Source organism: Rhinoraja longicauda, chromosome 9, assembly GCF_053455715.1.
Source record: "Rhinoraja longicauda isolate Sanriku21f chromosome 9, sRhiLon1.1, whole genome shotgun sequence".
In the NCBI taxonomy this organism is placed as follows: domain Eukaryota; kingdom Metazoa; phylum Chordata; class Chondrichthyes; order Rajiformes; family Arhynchobatidae; genus Rhinoraja; species Rhinoraja longicauda.
In genome coordinates, this window is record NC_135961.1 from 51,360,100 (window position 1) to 51,385,140 (window position 25,041).

Genomic DNA, 25,041 nt, shown 5'->3' on the forward strand with positions numbered 1-25,041 from the left:
AATGATCACCAATGTGTCCACGATTTCTTGAGCCACTTCCTTAAGTACCCTGGGATGCAAACCATCAGGCCCCGGGGATTTATCAACCTTCAGTCCCATCAGTCTACCCACACCATTTCCTGCGTAATGTGAATTTCCTTCAATTCCTCCGTCACCCTAGGATCTTTGACCACTAAAACATCTGGGAGATTGTTTTTGTCTTCCTTAGTGAAGACAGATCCAAAGTACCTGTTCAACTCGTCTGCCATTTCCTTGTTCCTCATAATAGATTCGCCTGCTTCTGTCTTCAAGGGACCCACATTTGTCTTAACTATTTTTTTCCTCTTCACATCCCTAAAAAAGCTTTATATTCTTGGCTAGCTTACCTTCGTACCTCGTTTATATTCTTGGCTAGCTTAACTTCGTACCTCGTCTTTTCTCCCCGTATTGCCTTTTTAGTTATCTTCTGATGCTCTTTTAAAGAGTCCCAATCCTCTGGCTTCTCACTCATCTTTGCTATGTTATACTTATTCTCTTTTATTTTTATACTGTCCTTGACTTCCCTTGTCAGCCACGGTCGCCTCTTACTCCCCTTAGAATTTTTTTCCCTCTTTGGAATGAACTGATCCTGCACCGTCTGTATTATTCCCAGAAATACCTGCCATTGTTGTTCCACCGTCTTCCCTGCTAGGGTCTCTTTCCAGTCAACTCTGGCCAGCTCCTCCCTCATGCCTCCATAGTCCCCTTTGTTCAACTGTAGTGCTGACACTTCTGATTTTCCCTTCACTGGATTAGAGTGTATTAACTCTAAGGAGAGGTTGGACACACTTGGATTGTTTTCTCTGGAGCATCAGAAGCTGAGGGGAAATCTAATAGAAATTCATAAAGTTATGAGAGGCATAGATTGGATAGACGGAACCTTTTCCCCAGGCTAAGGCTTTAAGATCAAAGAGAGAAAGTTTAAAGGGCATGCGCGGGACAAGTTCATTTGCACAAAGTGGTAGGTGCCTGTAACATACAGCCAGGTATGTGAAAGCAGATTCGATGGTCGAAGCAGTGGCGTTTAAGCGGCTTTTCGACAGGCACATGAGTAGATAGAGAATCGAGGGCAATGGATCACATGCAGGCAGAAGGGACTTGTTTGACACACAAAGATTATGGGCTGAGGTGCTGTACAGTTCTATGTTCAAATGAATAAAGAGATTAAATTCTCTTTTTAATGCAGAATAGGAGTTTCAAAAGCAGAATTAGTGCAATTCTATCAAGATGCAAACAAAGATGCACTTCAGAAATGTGATTGCCTTCAAAGGTTTGGAAGCTTGTCTTTTGGGAAAAGTAAAGTACTTTATATTGTTTTCATGTCAGATTTTAAAATCCTAATTAACAAGCTTTGTTTTCACTCCCAGGAGTGTACCTATTGGGGAAATATGCACAGAAAAAGATCCGGGATCTTCAAGAACGCGAAGCAGCTGAGTACATTGCACAGGCACGGCGTCAGTACCATTTTGAGAGTAACCAGCGAACCTGCAACATGACAGGTAAAACTTTCTCTTATCAATGTTGTGCAACTCTTTCTTGCAGCCTGAAGGAATATAAAATGAATGAGTGCTTCAGAGTGCCTGCTGTATCTGTGAAACCAGTGCGGCAACATAGAGAGTCAATCTTGCAGGTACACTTGCTGCCAGGAATATAAAAAAGCTGAAGTTTGCATTCAGATAATGCCAACCAAATATGTAGGTTGTTGTCCATTGGTTGTGCCGGGAGACCGGGGACTTTTGCCAATGACTGGAGTTAGCGTTGACCACTCGCCTTAAGATGGAATACAAGATGTCTGTGGAGTGATTTCCAACTGGTTTGCCCCAACCATCAAGGAAATGGCCACCTTTGACATGAACAGGTAACCCATTACCTCTTGATCTCCCAAATCCCAATACAGTCATAGAGTTGAACAGCAGTGAACGAGGCCCTTCAGTTCACCTTTTTTATGCTGTCTAATGGAGAGTTGTTTTTCAAAACTGCATCTTACCTCCACATTCTTAAGAGCAATTAGGAATGTTCAAAAAATGCACGTGATTCCTTTTCTGTATCCACCCAATAAATTGATTATTGAAAAGAAAGTCCCTTAACTTTCAGCTTGGCTGATAATGTGCCAATAGGTTAAAAACATAAGATTTAATGGCACAGGGGCATAACCTTTTTGATTGTTGTTGACATTACTGAGACATTATCCCATAGAATTCAATGATAAATCGCAGTCTATGCCCATCTCTTTTGGCTTGGGTCAACCAACATTTTGAAGACATGCAGAGAAACATACCAACAGGGTGGGAAAGCTTTGTCATGATAAGTAAAATGACTGGCACTTCACACTTGATTGTCTTTGCTTTAACAGTGCTCTCAATGCTGCCGAACTTGAGAGAAGCAATCATGCAACAGCTTAATTCAGAAAGTCTCACAAGTCTGCTAAAAAACAGGTAATATAGAAAGAGGAAAAACTTTTCTATGGTTGTTGTGACATAGCATAATGGAACACTTATGTATGTGGAGCATTTCTGAGCCAGTACAATGTGCTGATCACATCTGCGCTGACTGGGTGGCAAGGGGACGCAGCGATAGAGTTGCTGCCTTACCGGGCCAGTGATCTGGGTTCGATCCTGACTACGGGTGCTGTCTGTACAGAGTTTGTACGTTCTTCTCGTGACAATAGACAATAGGTGCAGGAGTAGGCTATTCGGCCCTTTGAGCCTGCACCATCCCGTGGGGTTTATCGAGGAGCTCCGGTTTCCTCCCACACTCCAAATACGTACAGGTTTGTAGGTTAATTGGCTTAGGTAAAATTTGAATTGTCCTGAGTAAGTGAAATAGTGTTAGCGTATGGGGATTGCTAGTCAATGTGGACTCGGTGGGCCGAAGAACCTGTTTCCACACTGTATCTCTAAACTAGACTATAATTCTGGTTTCTGTTTTGTAAAATCAATTTGCAAGCATTGCAGAAGTGGTAGGGGTGGTAAAGAAAAAAGCAACAGGATGGATCCTAGGAGTAAAGGTGAACAGCAAAAATATGTATTCTGTGTAGCTGAAAGAAAGGGGAATGGAGACCTAGGGTGGGAAGTGGCTGAAGCTGAGCATAAATCTTGGCATAAAGTGATTTGCTGAAATAGCCTGTTTTAATGCAGAAGGTTTAAATAAAAGCAGTTTAACGGAAAACAAAATTATGTCTATGACTATATGAAATACTAATCTGGCTAGATTAAGCAAATTTAGAATATTGCTTCAAGATATACATGGACAAGTAGTGAATAGGACACCTAAATGTAAATGTAAACTTATGAAAAGTAAGTTTAAGCAAAGGTGAAAACACAAGGAACTGTGGATACTGGTGTACTGAACAAGACACAAGGTGCTAGAGTAACTCAGCGAGATCAGTCTGTAACGATTAGTCTGAAGAAAGGTCCCCACCCAAAACGTCGTCTATCCATGTTCTTCAAAGATGCTAACTGACCTGCTGAATTACTCCAGACGCCTTGTGTCTTTTCAAGCAAATGTGAACTAATGATTAGTGCAGGGAAGTTAGGCTGAGACTGTTGAATGAACTTCAATAAGGTGATGGGTTTTCCTTGCACTCCAAGAAATTCTGAAGAACAAGTTACACTGGACACTATAACGAAGGACAAATTATTTTGACTTATTAACTGCTTGCATCTCTCTAAATGTGGTGGCGTGCTAGGATACCCTACCCTCACTTGACTGAGTTGACATATAGGAAGACAAAGGCATCAGGAACTACAGACGTTGGAATCTTGCGCAAAACACTGTCATAGTTCAGTGGCAGTGGCTATGTATTATTACCTGTAGGAAGAAATTGCAGATGCTGGTTTATACCGAAGATAGACACAATATGCAGGAGTAACTCAGCCAGTCACTGCAACACTTTGTGTCTATCGATGTTTTATTACTGCAGGTTGTGTAGATTCAGCTTACTTAAACACGTCCCCCCCAATGCCAGTAACTCACTTACCAAATAAAACCACTGAGAGGGGATGTACAGCAGAGTCACTCTAGTGATAAATATTTATCTCTCTACCATAAACGTGAAAGCAAATTGTCTATCTCATTCATCATTGTAGGAACTTGCTTGTACAAATTGTCAGCCACAATTCCTGCATTATGGGAGTGTCTACACTGACTTCACTGTGTCTACACTGACTGCATTCAAGAGAGAGCTAGATAGAGCTCTTAAGGATAGCGGAGTCAGGGGTTATGGGTATGGGGAGAAGGCAGGAACGGGGTACTGATTGAGAATGATCAGACATGATCACATTGAATGGCGGTGCTAGCTCGAAGGGCCGAATGGCCTCCTGCACCTATTGTCTATTGACTATTTAACTGGGTATCATTAGTTTGACGTATCTTAAAAAGGCTCTGAAAAATTATAATCCTGCATATATTTTACAAATCAGTCGTGATGTTTTGTTTTTCTGCCTCTTTTGCAGACCTGCTAACAAGTTGGAGATCTGGGAGGATCTTAGGATAATAAGTAAGCTTTGTTTCTGTTCTGCAATGCATATGGGTATATGGGTGATTTTATGTGTGACATAATTGAGAATTATTGTAAAAGGATGTGCCATCATAAATTCTCACGGACCATCTGCAAATATACATGCACCGTCTCTACTTATCTCTCACCCCTACCCCCCCCCCCCCCCCTTATTAATTCCACTAATCATATGCTCAATAAACCACAGCAAATTAGTTAAATGTGATTTTTCCGAGCATAAATCCACATTGTCTTTGCTCAGTCGCACTATTCATTTCAACGTAATCTGTTATTACATTTTGTATTTATTACGTTCCATTCTATGACATGTTGGGCTAACTGGTTGGTAGTTTCCTGTTTATTTTGCCCTCCTTCCTTAAAATAGTGGGGTCACATTTGTTGCCCACTAATTCACAGGACCAATTCCAAAATCTATAACATTTTCGAAGATAACTAGAGTTTTGACTCTCTTTCGGCACCTGTTTCAAAGTTTTGTAATGTAGATTATCATGTTCTGAGGTTTTTTTAGGTTTCAGGCTTTCCAACTTCTTTAGTAGTAGTTTTTTAATTGATTACTTTCATTTTCTTGTTAGACCCTGGGGTTACTGATAGGTCCAGGAGGATTTTTGTGTCCTCTGTGAATACTTACACAAAGTAATTGTTTTGATTCCTCTGCCATTTCCTTTTCCCCCCCATTAAATACTCATGTTTTTGTAAGTGATAGCATACAGCATGGAAACCGGCCTTTCAGTTCAACTTGTCCATGCAGACTAGTGGGCACCCTTCAGTATTCGTTCCATCTCTCAGTGCATGGTCCAGCACCTTCAATGCCTGGGCTATCCAAGTGTTAATCTGGACACTCCTTGCATACTGAGAGTGATCCAGCTTCAATCACTTTCGCAGGCAGGGCATTCCAGCTACTTATCACTTTCTGCGTGAAGGTGGTCCCCTTCATATTAACTAAAGCTCACTTCACCATTATCCTAAACCTCTGTCCTCTAGTTTTACCTATCTCTGATACGGGCCAAAGATTAACCCTCATAATTTTACATACCCCTCTAAACCACCTACACTGACCCAGCTTTTCCGTTTTCTCCTCATAACTGAACTGCTCCACCTCGGGTAACAGCCTGGTGAATTTCCTCTTCACCATCTCCAGTGCTATCACATCCTTCCTATAGCACGGTAACCAGAACTGCAACAAGGCTTTATAAAGGGTCCCAGCCCAAAACATGTTTAGTTTAGTTTAGCGATACGGCGTGGAAACAGGACCTTCAACCAGCAATCCCCGCACATTAACACTATCCTACACACTGGGAACAATTTACACACATACCAAACCAATTAACCTCCAAATCTGTACGTCTTTGGAGTGTGGGAGGAAACTGAAGATCTCGGAGAAAACCCACGCGGTCATGGGGAGAACGTACAAATTCCATACAGACAGCATCCGTAGTCGGGATCGACCCCTGAACTCTGGTGCTGCAAGCACTGTAAGGCAGCAACTCTACCGCTGCGCCACTGTGCCGCATCAGGTTCTCCAGAGATGCTGCCTGACTCGCTGCACTACTCCAACACTTTGTCTTTCTTTATAAAGTTGGAGTATCACCTCTCTGCTTCTGTATTCCATGGCCTGACTAATGTAAGCCAACATCTCCTTTGCTCACCAAGCCACATTCTCTATCTCTGTTGTTACCTTCAGGATTGATAGACTTGTACCTCAAGGTTCCTCAGATTGCCATTGGTCCATGTCCTTCTATGTCCTAGCCTTATTAAGCTTCACCTGACCTTTTTCAGCCCATTTCTCTTCATAGCCAACGACACCATTCCACTCCATCAACAACTGTGCAAATCTGTGCAATATCACCCATAAACATACTGATTTTGCCTACCACATCCAAGTCATTTATGTACATTACAAACAGCAGGGGTCCCAGCACTAATCCTCGTGGGGCACCACAGGTCACAGGCAATCAATTGTAAAAACAACCCTTGACCATCACCCTCTGTCTCTGATTGGCAAACCAATTTGGATCCAATTTGCTAACTTACCCTGGATACGATTTGAGCTAGACTCCCATGTGAGATTTTGTCACAGGGATCCACATTTTCTCACGCTGACGTTCCACTGGAATGTGTCTATGGAAGCTCTCGAAATTTGTTTTTTTATTTGTCTTGTCAGGCTACCTTCATCTTTGACCTGAAATGTCACCTCTATTTATCTTTTCACAGAGACTGTAATTTGCTCAATTTTTACAACTGGTGTTTGTGGCAGGTTTTTGTGGTTATTTGGTTTAATTTTATCCTTAATTTCATTATTATTATTATTCACTACTACGCTTAAAAACTCTTTTTCTAAAGTTGTTGGTGAAGGGATTTTAATTACTTGAGGCTATTTGTAATTCTGGACCCCACAGTAATTGTCTGTTAATTGCCCAGGGATGGACAAAACATTCATGCTCCACATGTTTCAAGATTTTTAAAAAAAAAGATTGCTTTAGCAATTTGAACTGTGAGTTTTTTGGGGGAGGTGATTGTGAAAATAGAGTCAGCACATGAGGCAATCAAAGTGCTACATTACCACATACTCATGAACTGATTCTGTCTTCACAAACTCAGAGCCTTGGTTACTGCTGCCCGAAGACACCAATTATGCCGTGGTAAAGTTGCCCTTGAACTGAAATTCTAATAGTTCAGTGCTGTATAGTTCCCCATTCTTAGCTAAGATACTCAACCCTTTCTTTCTTCTCCGTTTCTTGTTCCTTCACCCACTGCCTCTTCTTTTCCCGAGGTTTCAGCCGGAGCATTGTAGCTGTGTACAGTACTTGCATGCTGGTTGTCCTCTTAAGAGTCCAACTGAATATAATTGGAGGGTACATCTACCTGGACAACGCAGCGCTTGGCAAGAATGGCACGGTGAGTTGGCTGAGTGAAACTGCACAAGCAACTTTTAAAAAAAATAAAGCAAACAATTGGATAACAGTGACCTAAAACAAATAGAAAATACCGACAGTGCACAGCAGATCCCAAAAGGAGCTAAATTGGCTAGCTGCAACTTGCATTTACCATAATGAACCGATTCCAGCCACTTCACAGCAGTGTTGTTTGAAATTTATTCACTTAAGGAGATGTGAGCAAGGTAGGTGGCCAAATGCTTTGTTAAAGAGAGTGGTCTTAAGGATTGTAAAGGGAGAGGTAGAGTAGGAAAATAACTGCAGATGCTGGTACAAATAGAAGGTATTTATTCACAAAATGCTGGAGTAACTCAGCAGGTCAGGCAGCATCTCAGGAGAGAAGGAATGGGTGACGTTTCAGGTCGAGATCTTCAGACTGATGTCAGGGGGGCGGGACAAAGAAAGGATATAGGTGGAGACAGGAAGATAGAGGGCGAACTGGGAAGGGGGAGGGGAAGAGAGTTCCTTTAGAGGAACTAGCTAAAGTTGGAGAAGTCAATGTTCATACTGTTAGGCTGCAAGCTGCCCAAGCGAAATATGAGGTGCTGTTTCTCCAATTTCCGGTGGGCCTCACTATGGCACTGGAGGAGGCCCATGACAGAAAGGTCAGACTGGGAGTGGGAGGGGGAGTTGAAGTGCTCAGCCACCGGGAGATCAGGTTGGTTAAGGCGGACTGAGCGAAGGTGTTGAGCGAAACGATCGCCGAGCCTGCGTTTGGTTTCGCTGATGTAAAGAAGTTGACATCTAGAGTAGTGGATAGATAAAGTAATAGTAAATAATAGTAACGGGAGAGGAGTCATTTAAGGAGGGAGTTGAAGATCCTGGGACCTTGGCACTGGAGGGTGGGTGCTTTAATGGTGGGATGTTGAAATTAAGGGCAATTTGAGAAGACAGCATTCCTGTGAAAAGTGCTGAGATCCCCAGAGGGTCATAGGGAATATTAGGGGAAAAAGCCCGGAAGAATTTAAAACAAGTATGAGAATGTTTACCTTAATCGTGTTGGATCATGACATTTTGTGGAAGGTTTCAATGGACAGTCTGAATGCAGAAAATGTTGTTGCACTTTTAAGGGGCCTGATGTGTATTTCCAGCATTTTGTGTTGCTTTGCAGTAATGATGGATGCTGATTGGTTGCACTTGAGTCCAGCATTTCACCCATGTTGAGGTATTGGTGCACCATACACTGAGAGCCTGTACAAAAAAGAAGTCCTTCTCTCACAACTTTCTGTTTTGTAGCATCAGGGCTGACTGTATGATAGACCTGCTTCTGAGTATTAATGATGTTTCAGATGTACAGTGTGCAACAAGGCTATTTTACTCCTGCAGTACATCAATATTGCCATAAGGTGGCATCATAACCCAGAGGATGGTTGGCACATGGCATGAACCATGCAAGTGGAGATTCAAAAATAGAGCACAAACAGATCAGGCAGCATCCATGGAGGGAAATGGACAGATTGCTTTTTCGGGTTGGGACCTTTCTACAAATTTAGCTAAAGATTCCAGCTTTTGCCTATTGTTTCTCCAAGATTAAAAGTATTATTTCCTGTGTTCCCCTCTGTAATGCAACGGTTGTAAGTGGCACTTACATTTCTTAACCTCGGAGCTGAGTATTCACAGTCCAAACCAAAACTTGATTAGGAATCCACACTGCAGCAAATACAATTCAAACCTAGCTCTGACTCTAGTCAAACATGCAAGCCCAGACTACTTGAGTTTAGTTTACTTTGGACATACAGTGCAGAAACAGGCCCTTTGGCCCTCCGAGTACACGCTGGCCAGCGATCCCTGTACACTAGCGTTATCCTACCCACTAGGGACAATTTACAATTTTTACCGAAGCTATTTAACCTACAAACTGTATGTCTTTAGAGTGTGGTCACGGAGAGTGCGTATAAACTTCGTTCAGACCGTACCTGTAGTCAGGGACAAACCTGGGTCTCTGGTGCTGTAAGGCAGCAACTCTACTGCTGTGCCACCATGCTGCCCATTGTTGAACTTGCAAGGACATCTCATAATATCCCAGGCATAGCGAGACGAAAGATACACTTATATTGAAACGGTTGCTTGCGTTATATTACAGGATATCGGAAGGCTCTGTAGGGCTGGCATTGTGGTGCAGCTGTTGGAGCCACTGCCTTGCACACCAGTGTGGTCTTTGTGGTTCTCCCTGTGACCACGTGGCTTTTCCTGGGTGCTTCAGTTTCCACTCACATCCCACGTACATAGAAATATAGAAAAATAGGTGCAGAGGTAGGCCATTCGGCCCTTCGAGCCAGCACCGCAATTCAATATGATCATGGCTGATTATCTAAAATCAGTGCCTTGTTCCGGCTTTTTCACCATATCCCTTGATTCCATTGGCCCTAAGAGCTCAATCTAATTCTCTCTTGAAATACAGTTTAGTATGTTAATTGGGCATCATAATTTATCACCAGTGAGAAGTAGAATCTGGAGGGAATTAAAGTAAACATAGGGAGAGTAAAAAATGGGATTAACATAGGATTAGTGTAAATTGGTGCTTGTTGATAAGGCATGGACTTGTTGGGTCGAAGGGGCAGTTTTCATGCTGCATGACTGAGCAAGCTCTCATGGGTGACAATGGCCAAGTAATCTTTTTTATAGTTAACGACTGAGGGATGTATACTGTCCAGGACCCCAGAGTAAGCACCGCACTCAGCTTATAATATTTCTGTGGGATCTTTTGCATCTCTTTCAGGGAGTAGAAAGGTACATCAGTTTCACATCTCTTCTGAAGGGTGGCCTTTGTGCTAAGTGTGGCTCTTGCTCAGAACCACAGCAGAATGCCATTTTGCTGTCAAGTCTCTTGAGTACTCCTTGAACTGATAACCTTCTGATTTGGAGACTAGACATGTTATTAAAAGAAATGAGGAACTACTCTGTCACAGCTAACACAGACAGCCCCCAAAACAGTTCATCCAGTGTGGTGTTGTTCCTATCTGAACATTGAACAGTACTTAACATGAATCTCTGAGGTGATTGATTGTACCTGGAGCACGAAGGATATCCCTTAGAGTTGTTCTGACTTGTTCCAGCAGTGAAAATAGAACTATCACTCTGGCCTGTTGGCGGCCACTGTTACTGTGTCACTCACTTTGTCTCTTGCGTTGTAGACACCTTTAGCACCTCCTGAAGTGCAGCAGCAGTACCTATCCAGTATTGAGCACCTACTTGGAGACGGTAAGCACAGTTGTTATTTTTGTCGTACACAAAGCTTCTTTTAAACCTTCAAGTACTAACCAAGATACAATGTATGAAACATTTCACGAGTACACAAAGGTTCAATGTTCACCATCGGCTTTGGATAAAGATGCCCTCAAATATACATCGGGCTCTGAGACATTAATTCACTCTAACCAGGAGGAACTGAATTCAATGCTCAGATGTTTAGCAACAGCACAGGCAACAGGCTGATTGATCAGCCAGATTGGCAGAATCTCACACAGCAAAACTGTCTGTGACCCACTCTGCTCATCCAGCAGTTAGTTTTATTTTGCTGTATTATGGACTGATTATCAGTGGCACTTGAGTCATTGCACTGACAGTAAAATAATAATTGGGATTTATCAAAGGCATTAAATGAGAAGCTGAAATGTAAATTTTAAAAGCAAGTCTGAGGAAATCTAACATTGTTCAGAATGGGAAAGGTTATCACAGTAATTCTAACTCAGTCTGACCTTTCTGTCAAGGGGCCTCCTCCAGTGCCATAGTGAGGCCCATCGGAAATTGGAGGAACAGCACCTCATATTTTGCCTGGGCAGCTTGCAGCCCAGTGGTATGAACATCGACTTCTCCAACTTTAGATAGTTCCTCTGTCCCTCTCTTCCCCTCCCCCTTCCCAGATCTCCCTCTATCTTCCTATCTCCACCTATATCCTTCCTTTGTCCTGCCCCCCCTGACATCAGTCTGAAGAAGTAAATCTTTGGAGTGTGTGAGGAAACGGAGATCTTGGAGAAACCCCACACAGGTCACGGGGAGAACGTACAAACTCCTTACAGACAGTACATGTAGTCAGGATCAAATCCGGGCTCTGGCGCTGTAAGGCATTAGCTCTGCCGCTACGCCATCATTTCGATGTTCTTCAAGGGAACATGTTCTTGCTCAGTCTGATCGATATACCTACCAATGTGGTCGATTCTTAACTGTCTCCTCTGGCAGTGACAAGGGATAATGCAGCCATTTGCAGCAAAGTCCACATCCTGTGAATTAATTTTTATTTAAAAGAAAGCTGGCAAGCAGCTGAAGGCGCTCATAATTTGGGATGTGAGTAGAAAGATGATAATTGAAACCTTGTGCAGGGACCCTGCTTCCTTGTGTTCCTTGCCAGCAACACAAATTTAAGATGATTTGCAAAAGGAGTGAGGAAGATATTTTTTGAATTGAGTCACTGTCATTCACCTGAGTGTAGTGCATGCAGATTCAGTGAAAGGATTTGATATTATTTGAAAAAGAAAAGTGCTAAGTTTGTTGGGAATAGGCTAAACTGGGTGGTCACTTGTGGGTGATCGATCGTCAGCATGGACTCCCTGGGCTGAAGAGCCTGTTTCCATTCTGTATCTGGAAGCAGCCTCTCGTCATCTGTCCCTTCAAGCCCATTTGAGTTTGTTTCATTGTCAGCATCTTTCCACTTTTCATGCTCCAGTGAGTGAAGGCCTGTTCTCCTCAATCTCTTCACCTCTAGGTCAGTGTCTATATCTTGGTAAGAACAGGCGATGCCTGTCTTGAACATTAACCATTGAACAATACAGCACAGGAACATGCCCATCAGCCCATGATGTCTGTCGACCACAAAACCAATTGAAAATAATCCTTATATCCCTGTACATGGTCTAAGTCCATCAATTCCCTGCCTTTTCATGTGCCTGTCATATCTGCTTCTACCACCTCCCTGGCAGTGCTTTCCAGGCACCTCCCACTCTGTTTTAAAAAAAAAGTCTTTTAAACTGCATCTTCCGAGTGCTGCGATTGTACTTGAGTGTCATGTGCACAAGGAAAGGAGCCGTTGCCCCAAGGTGGATTGCAAAGAGAGGAAAGATGTCAAATAATACAGCAGGATTTAGATCAGTTACGGATATGAGCAGAGAAATGGCAGGTGGAATTTAATCCAAGCAAGTATGAGGTGTTGTGCTTTAGAAGATGAATGTTTGGGGAAAGCATACAGTTAATGGCAAGCCTCTTAGCAGTACTGATGTACAGAAGAAACTTGGGGCCCACATCCATAGCTCCACGAAAATGGCAACGCAAGTAAAGATGTAAAGAAGGCAGAGGATATCAACTTTACAGTCATTGCAGACTAAAGGGCCTGTTCCTGAACTGTGCAGTTCTATATTCTATGAAAGCAGCTGGTGCTGGGAGAGCTGCCTCCTAGCTCTATCACTTCGCAGCAGGCCCTTTGCTTCTCGCAAACTGCTAATCACAGTTTTGTTTTGCTTCTACTTCCACCTAATTCCCATTTTAGGTTTGAATGAACTTATAACAGTGGTGAAGAAAGCTGTACAGAATGTGATTGGAAGGTAAATGTCCTGATACCTACCACTGTTCTGCTTAATTTTCTAACTGTATTGCTGAAAGTAGACTTTTCTGCAATAGTAACTGTATTTGGTTTAACAGCCATGGAAATTATTGATTGGACACTTCTAGGCTCTGATGTGATTTCCTTATCATGCACATAGCAACTGATACTGTTCCTTTTGCAACATTCCTGTTAGCATATTACAAGGTAGATTTGCTGCTGTTGTGGTGTGGGAGCGGTCATTCTTGGGCCCTCCCACCACAACTTGGGGTCCAGAGGCAATAGAGGGCTTGGGATGGGGGAAGGAGGGGTGGGAATGCAAAACAGAATCTGAAACCATCAATGTACAAGCACATAGCTCCCTGAAAGTAGCAACACATGTAGATTGAGTGGTAAGGAAGGTGTGTGGTATGCTTGCCTTCATCAGTCAGGGCATTGAATATAAGACTCAGGAAGACAAGTTGCAGCTTAATAAAACATTGGTTAGACTGCTTATTTATTCACAAAATGCTGGAGTAACTCAGCAGGTTAGGCAGCATCTCGGGAGAGAAGGAATGGGTGACGTTTCGGGTCTTCAGAAGGGTCTCGACCCGAAACGTCACCCATTCCTTCTCTCCCGAGATGCTGCCTGACCTGCTGAGTTACTCCAGCATTTTGTGAATAAATACCTTCGATTTGTACCAGCATCAGCAGTTATTTTCTTATACTATTGGTTAGACTGCATTTGGAGTATTGTATGCAGTTCTGGTTGCCTCCTTACAGGAAGGATGTAGTGGCTTGTTTATCAGGATGCTGACTGGATTAGAGGGTATTAGTTATTAGGAGAGGTTGGACAAACTTGGACTGTTTTTCTCTGGAGCGTAGCAAGTTGAAGAAGACCCAAAAGAAGTATTTAAAATTATAGGTGCCATAGATAGGCTAGACAGTCAACCTATTTTCCCCCGGGTGGAAATGTCAAATACAAGAAGGCATATCTTTAAGGTCAGAGGGATAAAGTTTAAAGGAGATGTACGGAGCAAATATTTGGATGCAGAGTGGTGGGTGACTGGAATGTGCAGCCAGTGTACAATAGTGGCTTTTAAGAAGCTTTTAGATAGGCACATGGGATTAGTTTAATTGAACATTGTGTTAGGCCCAGACATTGTAGGCCAAAGGACCTGTAGCTCTGCTGTATTCTTGAATGAATGCCTTGATTGCCATTATTTGTCGTTGAAAGCACATAAAACCACAGGATACAATTTAAAAATAATGTTATTAAGATAAATAAATAATCAATATTGCAATATATCTATAAACAATGGTGATAGTAAGGTAAAATGCGAGCTAGGTAGCAGCATGGAAGAGTGCAGCATGAGTAATACTCCGTAGCTTTTCATATTGAGTGTGCAGATTGCTTTGGGGAAGAAACTGTCCCTTAGTCTGGAGGTGCGTGTTTTGGCTGACCTGTAACGCCTGCCAGAGGGCAACAGTTCAAACAGGTGGTGACCGGGGTGTGTGGAGTCTTTAATGAGGCTGTGCTGAGGTGGCGTGAGATGGCAATATCCTCCGTAGAGGGCAGTGGGCAGCCGGTGATTCTCTCTGCTGTTTTTACCACTCTTTGGAGCGTTTTCTTATTTGCAGCAGAGCAGCTGGCATATCACACTGACATGCAATATGCCAGTAGACTCTCAATAGTCGCCCGATAGAAGGCCACCAGTAGCTCCTTCCTGGTCTGCCTCCTGAGCACTCTCAGGAAGTGGAGTCTCTGTTGTGCTGTCTTGACAGTTGCAGTGGTGTTGGCCGACCAGGAGAGGTCCTCAGATATGAGGACTCCTAGGAATTCTCTGTTATGTGAAATAGGTAATGCTATTCTGGGTTTCCACCGAGTTAGGCTCACTACAGAAACCATTGTTGCTGCTCCCAAGCCGCGACTGTTACAGTGTGCACCTTTGGCGCTGCATACCAGCTTGTATTCCACAAAGCAGATAGTTTTAGCAATTGCATCACAAAAAGCACATCCAGGCAACTGGGGCTGCAGTAAAGGCTAAAGGTGAGGTAATGCCTTGGGTGAGTGGAGTATGTGGAGGGAGGGAGGGAGGAGACAGAAACCAGGATCTGTGACCTTTCACAAATCCACTCAAGAATTCATAGGAAACGTATTGCAGAGGGCAGAGAGAACATGAAACAAGCACATGGGGTTTAGGTGAATAGCCTGTAAATTATGTAAAGTGCAACGGAGTTATTACACAAGGGAAAGAACAATAAAAGATATGATTGTGGAGGATTGTTCAGAGCTTGAGTATCGGTAACCGATCTTTTTAGTTGAATGGCCTGCTTTTGTGCTGTATTTGCTGTGTTCCAGTCGTGTATTCACTGGCTTTGTTGTGCCTGTGACGCAGTGTGATTGCTAATGGCAAACCCATTTCTCCACACAGTTTGTCACTGAAACAGAGTGTGTCACTGCAAGAGCTGGAGAAATATCTGGGTGAGATCCGGCAACAGGTGGAGCAGCCCTGCAACTCCAGTGAGTCCGAGATAACCGAGATAACCAAATCCCCATTGTGTTGGTATTTAATTCCCGATGAGGAAGCCACCTTGACCTCGCAGGTAAGGTTTGATGCTGCAAACAAGTCTGCTTTGCAATTGAGTATCACTTGTGGCACTGATTACACTGAAAAGCTATTCCTTACCCTCATGCTTTGCCATTAGGCATTGCCCTTCCCAACTGCCCTGAGCCTTCCTGGGAATCCTTGACCAGCTTCCAATTTCCCAGCAAAAGATGGAAGGAATTTCCTTAGAGTTGTACAGTACGGAAACTGGTGCTTGGAGCCACCGACTGTACCAACTATCAGGCACCCATTTTATTCTCCCCACATTCTTACCAACTCCCTCTAGATTATAAAACTCACCTACACACCAGGGGCAATTGTATGGCAGCCAATTGACCTACCACCCTGCATGTCTTTAGGGTGTGGGTGGAAACCGGTGCACCTGGGTGAAACCCACACATTCACAGGTAGAACGTACAATCTGCACTGGATATCAGAATTGAACCTGGTTCTCTGGAGCTGTGAGACAGTGGCTTTACCAGCTGGGCCACTGAACACTCACCAGTTGTGAGAACATTGAATTACTAACCTTGATTAGGCTAAGGATTGCTCTGTTTAGCTTGCCATCCAGCACCAGAAGGAAGTGCCCTATGATATCACTAAAAGGTAAAAAATAAACATTGTTTAAGATTTGGCCCACTACAGTGGTGTCATCTAAAACTGGTAAATGGAGTTAGAGCAGCATTTGGCTACACAGTGATGGGAGTATAGCATTTGGCCTATCTATGCCTGCCCTTTTGTTGGCTGCATGGAACAGTCCTTGTTCCAAACCTATGCTGGCACCACTCCCCAACTCTGTCTCTGCTACATTAGTGACTGCATTGGTGCTACCTATGGCAGATGTACTGTGGAGAGCATCCTATATAGATGCATCACATCTTGGTATGGCAACTGCTTTGCTCAAGACAGCAAGAAATTACAAAGAGTTGTGAACGCAGACCAATCACACAGACCAATCTCCATCACTGCACTCTCTACCTCTCCCACCTGATCGTCTCTACCAGTGCTTCGGGAAAGCAGCCTCCAAAATCAGGGACCACTCACACCCTGGTCATTCTCTTTCATTCTGGTTCCCGCCAGGCAGTAGATTAAATAAAAGCTTACAAGCACATAGCACTAGATTCAAGAAGAGCTTCTTCCTCACTGTTCTCAGACTCTTAAAATGACCCCTCGTATTCTAGGAATCAATTCCCAATCTTCCAGTGTACCTCATTACTGTTTTTGCATTTGTTTTTCATCTGCACTTTATCTGTAAATATATTCTGAAGTCTGCTTATTTTCTCTTTTGCACTATCTGATAATACTTGTGTAGTATGATTTGCTTGGATAGCACACGAAACACAAATTTTCACTTTACACAAGACATTTATTTTTCTCGATCTCCATTTCCATCTCAGGAGCCAAATTATCTACCGACATTTACTACAAGCCATTGATTCCCACAGTTATCTTTTTTATGACCTCCCGTCTGGTCTCTTGCAAGTTTGCCATCACTTTCTCATACTTTCTACCTCTCTGTCGTGTCTGCTTGCAAGATGAAGCTGCCTGTTCCAGGACTGCTGCAATATCTTCCTTTTCATAAAATGTTGTTTCCCTTCTACTGTGCCCGATGGAACCCTCGCTCATATTTCTGCAATTTCCTGGAATTCTACTCTCATACCCTGCAACCATAGGAGGTGCAACATTGGTCCCCACACCATCTCCGTCACCAGCATCCACAGCCCCAAACAGCCCTTCCAGGTGAGACAGGGGCATGCATCTCCTCCAACCTCAAGCAATGCTTTTGATGCAGCCTCTTCTGCATCGGTGAGACTAAGTATAGCTAAGCGGCTGTTTACACAGTACCTGCGCTCTGTCTGCAATGTCCATTTCAAGCTCTTGATTGCAAACTACTTCAACTCCCCTTCCCATTCCCACACTGATCTGCCTCTCCTCAGCCTTCTCTGCTGCCAGGCTGAGGCCAAACAAAAACTCAAGGTACAATACCTCATAGTCTGCTTGAGTAGTTTATGACCAAAATGTTAAAACATTGCATTTTCCCAAATTCTGTTACCCCCATACCTTCTGTGCTGCTTTCTCTCTCCTATTCCACATGGACTCGTCCATCTGCCCATCATTTCACTCCTCACCTTTTGAGTTCAGATTTTAGAGATACAATGCGGAAACAGGCCCTTTAACCCCCCCGAGCCAATTAACCTACAAACCTGAACGTCTTTGGAATGTGGGAGGAAACTGGATCACCCGGAGAAATCCAACGCAATCACAGGAAGAACATACAAACTCCGTACAGACAGTATCCATAGTCAGGATCAAACCCAGGTTTCCGCCGCTGTAAGGCAGTAACTCTACCGTAGCGCCACTGTGCTGCAGTATTTACTTTCTACCCAGTTAAGGCTTTTGCACTAAGTCCCAGTTAATATTGGGGAAGTTTAAGTCACTCTGCGCCACTGCGTTGCCCTCACCTGGTTCCATCTTGTCACCTGCCACCCGCTGCCTCACAACTCCCTCTTTCTCTTTATATTGACTATCCGTTCTTACTACTCTCAGTCCTGGTGCAGGGTCTCAACCGGAAATGTTGACTATCCCTTTGCCTCCATAGATTCTGCTCGATCTACTGAGTTTGCTCAACAGTTTATTATTTTTTTTCTCTCTCATTATTTGGAGTTGGTGTGAGCCGAAGAGCGTAGTTTGATGCACAATTTATTATATGAATTTCTAAATAGTTTTTTTCCTACAGGCTTCTGGTTTGACAGAAAAAGATTTAACCACCCTCAAAATTCTTAATGAAACCAGGGATATGCTGGAAAGGTCTGTATGATAGAACTTCAATGAAAAGAGCTTGACGTTTTTAGTCTTGTTATATTTATATGTGGCTTGAGGGAGTTACTGCATTGGTGCAGGACTTGGAGGACCCCATCTGAAGCATTACGTATAGTTTCGGCTTTGCCTGAGAAGGTTTATTTGTGTTGGCGACAGTAATGAGTTTCACTGGAAACATTTTTGGAATAAAGCGATGGTCTTGTGAGGAATGATTGAACATGTTATGTTTCTGTTGATTCGAGTTTAGAAGAACAAGAAGTGATCTCATTGGATTGTAAAGTTCTGGGTGGGTGTGTTTGACTGGGTTAGATTTGTGGGAATATCAAACTGGGAGATATGCTTTCAGATTGAGTCACCCACCTAAAACATAGATGAGGAGCAATATTTTCTGTGGGGGTTGCAATATTTTGAAATGCAGTACTCCAGAGAGCCATGGAGGTTGAGACATGCGAGGCCAAGATAGCTTAAAAAGTATTTATATGGTGGAAAAAAGTACTATGAGGAAAAAGAAGGAAACTAGAGATGAAGCATAGAGCAGATCAGCCATGATTTCACTGAGTGGTGGAGTAGGTTTGGGAGGATGTATGGCCTTGTCTCTGGGCCTGTTGGAGATGGACAATAAATGCTGGCCATGGCAGCGGCAATCACATTACAAAATTAATTTGAGAAAGATTAATGCCTTTAACCTGGGGGGGGGGGGAACCACTCCTAGCTGCTTTGCTGGAGCCCAATCAGTCTACATTTGGCAGAGTTCAGATAAGGAGCTAGAAGGCAATACGTTTGACGAAGGAGGTAGATTTTTAGGAACACCATGAAGGAGGGTGAGAGATGGCTGGAATTCCAGAGCTTATGGTCTTGACAGCTGGAGGCACTCTGTCAGTGGTGGAATAATTAAATTTAGGGATGATCAAGAGAGTGGATTTGCAGATCTCAGAAGGTCTTGGTGTTTGTGAAGATTATGGTGTTGGTGTTTGGGGGAGGCTTGTAGGGGTAGTGAAACGTGAGACAATCAAGGAATTTGAAAGACTGGGGATTTTCAAAATGGGACATTGCTTACCCAGAACCTGGTATGAGTGCTCATATAGGACTGATGAGTAAATGGATCTTGGCGTGCCGTGCATAACCAGCTGCAGTGTATTAGATGCCCTCAAGCAGTTGGGGTTAAAGAGTAAGTAAACTGAGGGAAGCCTGCCAGGATTATGTTGGGATAGTTGCCTGTAGAGGTGAAATAACCTTCTACTTTTCTTTCCTTGAAGTGTGTGTTGAGTTGAAATAGAATCACTTGAGCTCAATTGACGAATGCCCTGCCAATTGCTTTGGGCCTGTACCAAGGTGATTAGGAAAGCAGCACAAAAGTTTCCAATCCTACTTACCCTAGATAATTATGTTCTGTTAAATGCACTATATAATTGGCAGCAAAAATGCTTTCTCATAATAGTTTCTGATTTTAATAACATTGTGCATGTAAAGACAGGATTTAACTCTAAATCTTTTAATTATCGCATGATCATGGTGGAATAATTAAATTTGGGGATGATCAAGAGAGTGGAATTTGCAGATCTCAGAAGGACATGGTGTTTGTGAAGAGTATGGTGTTGGTGTTTGGAGGAGACTTGTAGGGGTTTGGAGGGAACTTCCTCAATTCCACTCAGCGATACTTCTATCTGCTGCATTATCACACCAATTTTTACTGTTCACTGAATTATAATTAACGCACTATGCAAATGTTAACTGCCACTTTGTGTAAATGTTACAGCACAGACTTCAGCACAGTTCTAAATTCCTGTTTGAATCGAGGATTTAGCCGATTGCTGGATAATATGGCAGAGTTTTTCAAGCCTACCGAAGAGGCGGAGACTCAAAATGGAAAGATAAACAGGTCAGTTTGTCCATCTACGGCATACACCTCATTCGTTGTTATATATGATTGTGACTAATTCTGCAGAGACACCTCAATTCAAATCCTTTTTGCAAAACAAACGAGCAGTGCTAAAGTACTTATTAGTATTATGGTCCATTCTGGGCACCCTTTCCAAAAGGGTTTTAGAAGGCACTGAGAAGGTTTGCTGGAGTGATACTGGAAATTAACAATTGTGTGTAGAAGCTGGTATTGTCCTCCTTTGAGCAATTTGGGGATTTTAAAATGAGGTGCCCAAAATCTTGAGGCATTTTGATGGAGTAGAGGTTTCTACTGGTTTCAGGGTCAATAACCAGCGGGCACTAATTTAAAATGATTGGCAAAGAATCAAAGGGGAGAAGGTGAAGTGTTTACTCAGTGATTTGCAATGAGCTGGACACAATTTCTGCAAGACTGGTGGGGGCATGGACTGCACTTGTTACACCAAGGTCCATTGTAGTATTGGTTTTGCCAGGAGACTGACCGTTCATCTTTCACCTTTCTCCCCAACCTTGCAGCTTATCCAATGCTAAACTTCCCCTCGCGAAGATCATCCCCATTATTAATGGGCAGATACATTCGACCTGCAGCGAGACTCCTAGCCATTTTGTTCAGGTGAGTGACAGCTGTTTTGGTGAATCTTTTGCTTCTTCAGTCCCTACTGTCTCTTTGCTTTAATAGTTTACCCAGCACAGCTTGCCAGCTTCTCCCCTTCATCTACAATCCACTGACTCAAATTTGCCATCAATTCTCATAGAACATAGAAACCTACAGTTCAGGATCGGGCCCTTCGGCCCATAATGTTTGTTTTTGAATGCAATGCCTAGGTAAACTAATCTTGTCTGCCTGCATGTGATCCGTATCCCACCATTCCCTGCATATCCATGTGTCTCTAAAAGTCTCTTGAACGCCACTATCTTATTGATTTGCTTTGTCTTCCCCATTGTTATTTTCAATAAGGTAGTTCCCAGCATTCAGAATCAGGATCTCCTTGCAGATTCGCCGTTGAATACTACGGTTATGTTTTCTTTATCCGCTAAGGATAAGGTGAGCTGAAGGTCAGGTCAAGTCAAGTCAAGTTTATTTGTCACATACACATACAAGATGTGCAGTGGAATGAAAGGTCACACCCAGTCTTAGCTCTATGTCTTAACTCTTGCTCTATGTCTATTTATCAAACTTTGTCTGATTCATGTGTTCACCACCCATTCCTTCTGAAAACCTGAAACTAAAAGGAACAAGGTGATAATTATGTTGAGTTTCTTGAGTCATGAACCAACCACTTCCATAGTCTTTCTGTCTCAAGTCAAAAACGCTTGTTTTTTATTTTCAGACCCCTTTGCCCTTCAATCTTTGTGAGCTTCTCTATAAAATCTCCCACTCAGGTTCTGGGTTCTTGAGCATTCACTTCAAGTCCCTTTACATTATCATTGCATCGGTGCTTTCATAGAATTATACAACACAGAACAAGGCTGTTCAGCTCACCACATCCATGCCGACCTCTTGTTGCACATCTTTACTAATTCCAGTAACCTGTATGAGGTCCATCTGGGTGTTACACTTTGAGATGGCAAATGCAAGAGGAACGTATTTAGCAAGTAACGGGATCCGAAGGAGCAATGATGTACAGAGGAATCGTGGGGTGCAAGTTCATAGTTGCCTGAAAGTGACAACCTAATAGATACGGGGCAAAGAAGTCTGGCAGCATATGTGCCTTCATCAGTCAGAACATTAAGCATGAACATTGGCAAGTCATGATGCCACATTTGGAGAATTGTGTGCTATTCTGTTTGATGCATTATAACAAGCATGTGAAGGCTTTGGAGAAGATGCAGAAGAGGTGCCTAGTTTAGAGAGTATTAGCTACGAAGTGAGGTTGGAGAAACTTGGATTGTTTTCTCTAGAGGCTAAGGACGACCTTTTAGAAATATATAAAATTATGAGAGACATAATGTGGATAGGAAGAGTCATTTTCCCGGAGTGAAAATGTCTAATACCAGAAAACATAGTTTTGAGGTGAGAGGGAAAAAGTTCCAAGACAAGTTTTTTTTTTCCCCCTCCACAGAATGGTAGGTTCCTGGAATGCACTGCCTGGGGAGGTGGTGGAAACAGAAACAATAGTGATGTTTAAGAGGCATTAGGATAGGTACATGAAAGCGGGGATTGGATATAGATAGCAGGGCTTTGGAGTCGGAGCAATTTTGATGCTGCTGGAGTCGGAGTCAGATACACAAGAAATCAAGGAGTCGGAGTCGGGTGTTTTGGGTATCGACTCCACAGCCCTGATAGATAGACAGATGGATTGTGGAGGCTCCAGATGTGGAGGCCAAGACTGGGTATTTTTAAAGTGGAGATTGATAGGTTCTTGATTAGTAAGGACCTCAAAGGTTACAGAGAGAAGGCAGGAGGATGGAGTTGAGTGGGGAAAAATAGATCAGCCATGATTAAATGGCGGAGTGGACTCTGAGTCAATTTTGCTCCCTCGTCTTATGTCTTATGGATTAGTTTAATTGGCATCATGGTCAGCACAGATGTCAAGGGGAAATGTTCTGTTTCAGTGTCATACTACTCTTATCTTCTCCATTCTTCTATGCCTTGTATATTCAAGAGCCTATCAAGTCCCCCTTACAAGGAGTGATTGCATCTGATTCCAGTCGCCAACTCCCCACTCCACGTCAGTAAATTCCACATTATTAAATCTCTGCGAATAAAATGTTCCCCTATAAAACACCTTTTTTTGTTTGATACCCTTACATCTATATAATATTTATCTCTTCTACTTGTATCTACCTGCATCGGGTCGCACCACTGCCTCCTTTGCTCCAGTGAAAAATACCCTAGCACAGCCAATCTTTCACCATAACCCAGGCAACGTCCTGGTGAATCTCCTTTATACTCTCCCCAGTGCAATCACATCTTACCTGTTACATGGGAACCAGAACTGCAAACAAATGCGGCCTAACCAGCCGATTCTAAAGTTGCAATATTATGTCCCCACTTTTAAATTCTTTGCCCTGACCTAAGGATGTCATATGCCTCCTTTACCACCCTATGTGTTGCCGTTTTCAGTGAAGTGTGGACTTGCACCCACAAATCTCTCTGTTCCTTAGCATACTACATTTATTGTATGTCCTACCCTTTGTTGCCTTCTCAATTGCATCACTTACACTTGTCAATGTTTCCAAATACACAGGACCAGATGTTAGAAATCCAATGTGCCAAATGTCAACTTGCTCCCGGTGGCGATGGGAGGCTTATGCACTCACCTATGCTCCTCCGATGTTGAGATTATATTCCATCAGCCAATCCTCCGCCCATTTATCCAGCTGAGCTGGAACCTTAGACAACATTCCTTGCCCTCCACCTTTTCAGCCATCCTGACCTACTTTGGAATTCACTGTCTGAAACCTTCCATCTCTTGAATAGAAGCAAAATGCTAGACATGCTCAGTAGGCCAGGCAGCATCTGTGGGGAGAGAAACTGTTAATTGCTTCAAGTTGATACATTTCTAGGATTGTTCTATTTTTATCTCAGATTTCCAGCACCTTGCCATCCCCAGGCTTTCTGCTTTGTTACACATTGAATCTAAATTCTCAGGGAGCTTTTGACTACCCCCTTCTTCTCACAGTCACTGGTGCCTGTTTGTGTCTCTCTGAAGACCTCTCTCTGGATGCTTTCTTAGGCTAAATGGGTGTGGGTGGATGTGTAAATGCAATGTTGCTGACTGTCTGATTTGACTGGTATCCAGGATCTGCTGCTGATGGACCAGGTAAAGGACTTTGCTGCCAACATCTACGAAGCATTCAGCTCCCCCCAGCAGCTGGCAATGCGACTCCAGTGAGCAAGTGAGGGGCAATCGAGCCCAACTTCAACTCTTGCCTGTCACGGCACAAATTGTTTACCGGTCAGATCCTCTCCGTACAGCAGAGGCGCGTGCCTTTCATCAACACACTGTCTCTAATGGCTGTTTGCCATTGTCTTTTACTGAATCTTACTGGAAACAATCGCATTAATCTGCCTGTAAATATTTTGTACCAGCCTGTTATTTGTATTAGTGTACTGTACATTATAAGCTGTATAGATTGGATCTGGGATTGTGGGGTTATGTATTTTTACTACAGTATGTGTGTGTGAGCATATATGTTCCAATCTAGATTGGAATATACTGCTGGGTGGCACCCCTTGGCTTGTATCATTTTGTTTTCTTGATTTTAGAAAATACTTGTTCTAAATTTATTGTACAGCATTAAAGCACTAAGGAAATTTTTCGGCCCAAAATTTTTTCTGATTCCAGTGTATGCAGAGACCAAATAGTGCACGATATGTTGTTAAACTTATGATTATGTTATGGCAGGTTGGGGACACTGGCATGAAACTAGTAACATTGGTGGAAACACATAGTTGTATATCCAGGAATTGAAGGTTTATGGGGAACTGGCACATAAGAGATTTGAGGCCATTATAGATTAGCCCAGGTTACATTGAAGGGTGGGGCAGGCTTGTTTTTGAAACACTCCAGTGCGGTTTGTAAGTGACTTCCTAGATCAGGTGAAAGAACAATTTTAATGTGACAAGTGACAAATCACACATTTCGGTCTGCCGACTTCTTGAGGACAGAGCATGCATGTATTGGGGTCTTGCTAACTCAGGAAATGCATCCCATTTAAAAAATAAAATGATTACTACTTTACCTCGTAGATTAATAGATAAAAGGAGCAAATGTTAACAGAAAC

At 43.0% G+C, this 25,041-nt stretch overlaps 1 protein-coding gene across 1 annotated transcript in view; it reads left to right on the plus strand.

The window, feature by feature from the left end:
- pex3 (peroxisomal biogenesis factor 3) overlaps nt 1-24,955 on the plus strand; it is a 28,397-nt gene extending 3,442 nt beyond the window's left edge. The window contains exons 2-12 of the mRNA XM_078405900.1: nt 1,386-1,517; nt 2,372-2,453; nt 4,473-4,516; nt 7,308-7,432; nt 10,605-10,671; nt 12,950-13,004; nt 15,418-15,589; nt 18,329-18,399; nt 20,168-20,290; nt 20,827-20,923; nt 24,057-24,955. Of these exons, the coding sequence (XP_078262026.1) occupies nt 1,386-1,517; nt 2,372-2,453; nt 4,473-4,516; nt 7,308-7,432; nt 10,605-10,671; nt 12,950-13,004; nt 15,418-15,589; nt 18,329-18,399; nt 20,168-20,290; nt 20,827-20,923; nt 24,057-24,149 (1,061 nt within the window). The 3' untranslated portion in view covers nt 24,150-24,955. The remainder of the gene's footprint in view (nt 1-1,385; nt 1,518-2,371; nt 2,454-4,472; nt 4,517-7,307; nt 7,433-10,604; nt 10,672-12,949; nt 13,005-15,417; nt 15,590-18,328; nt 18,400-20,167; nt 20,291-20,826; nt 20,924-24,056) is intronic.
- The last annotated feature ends 86 nt before the right edge of the window (nt 24,956-25,041 follow it).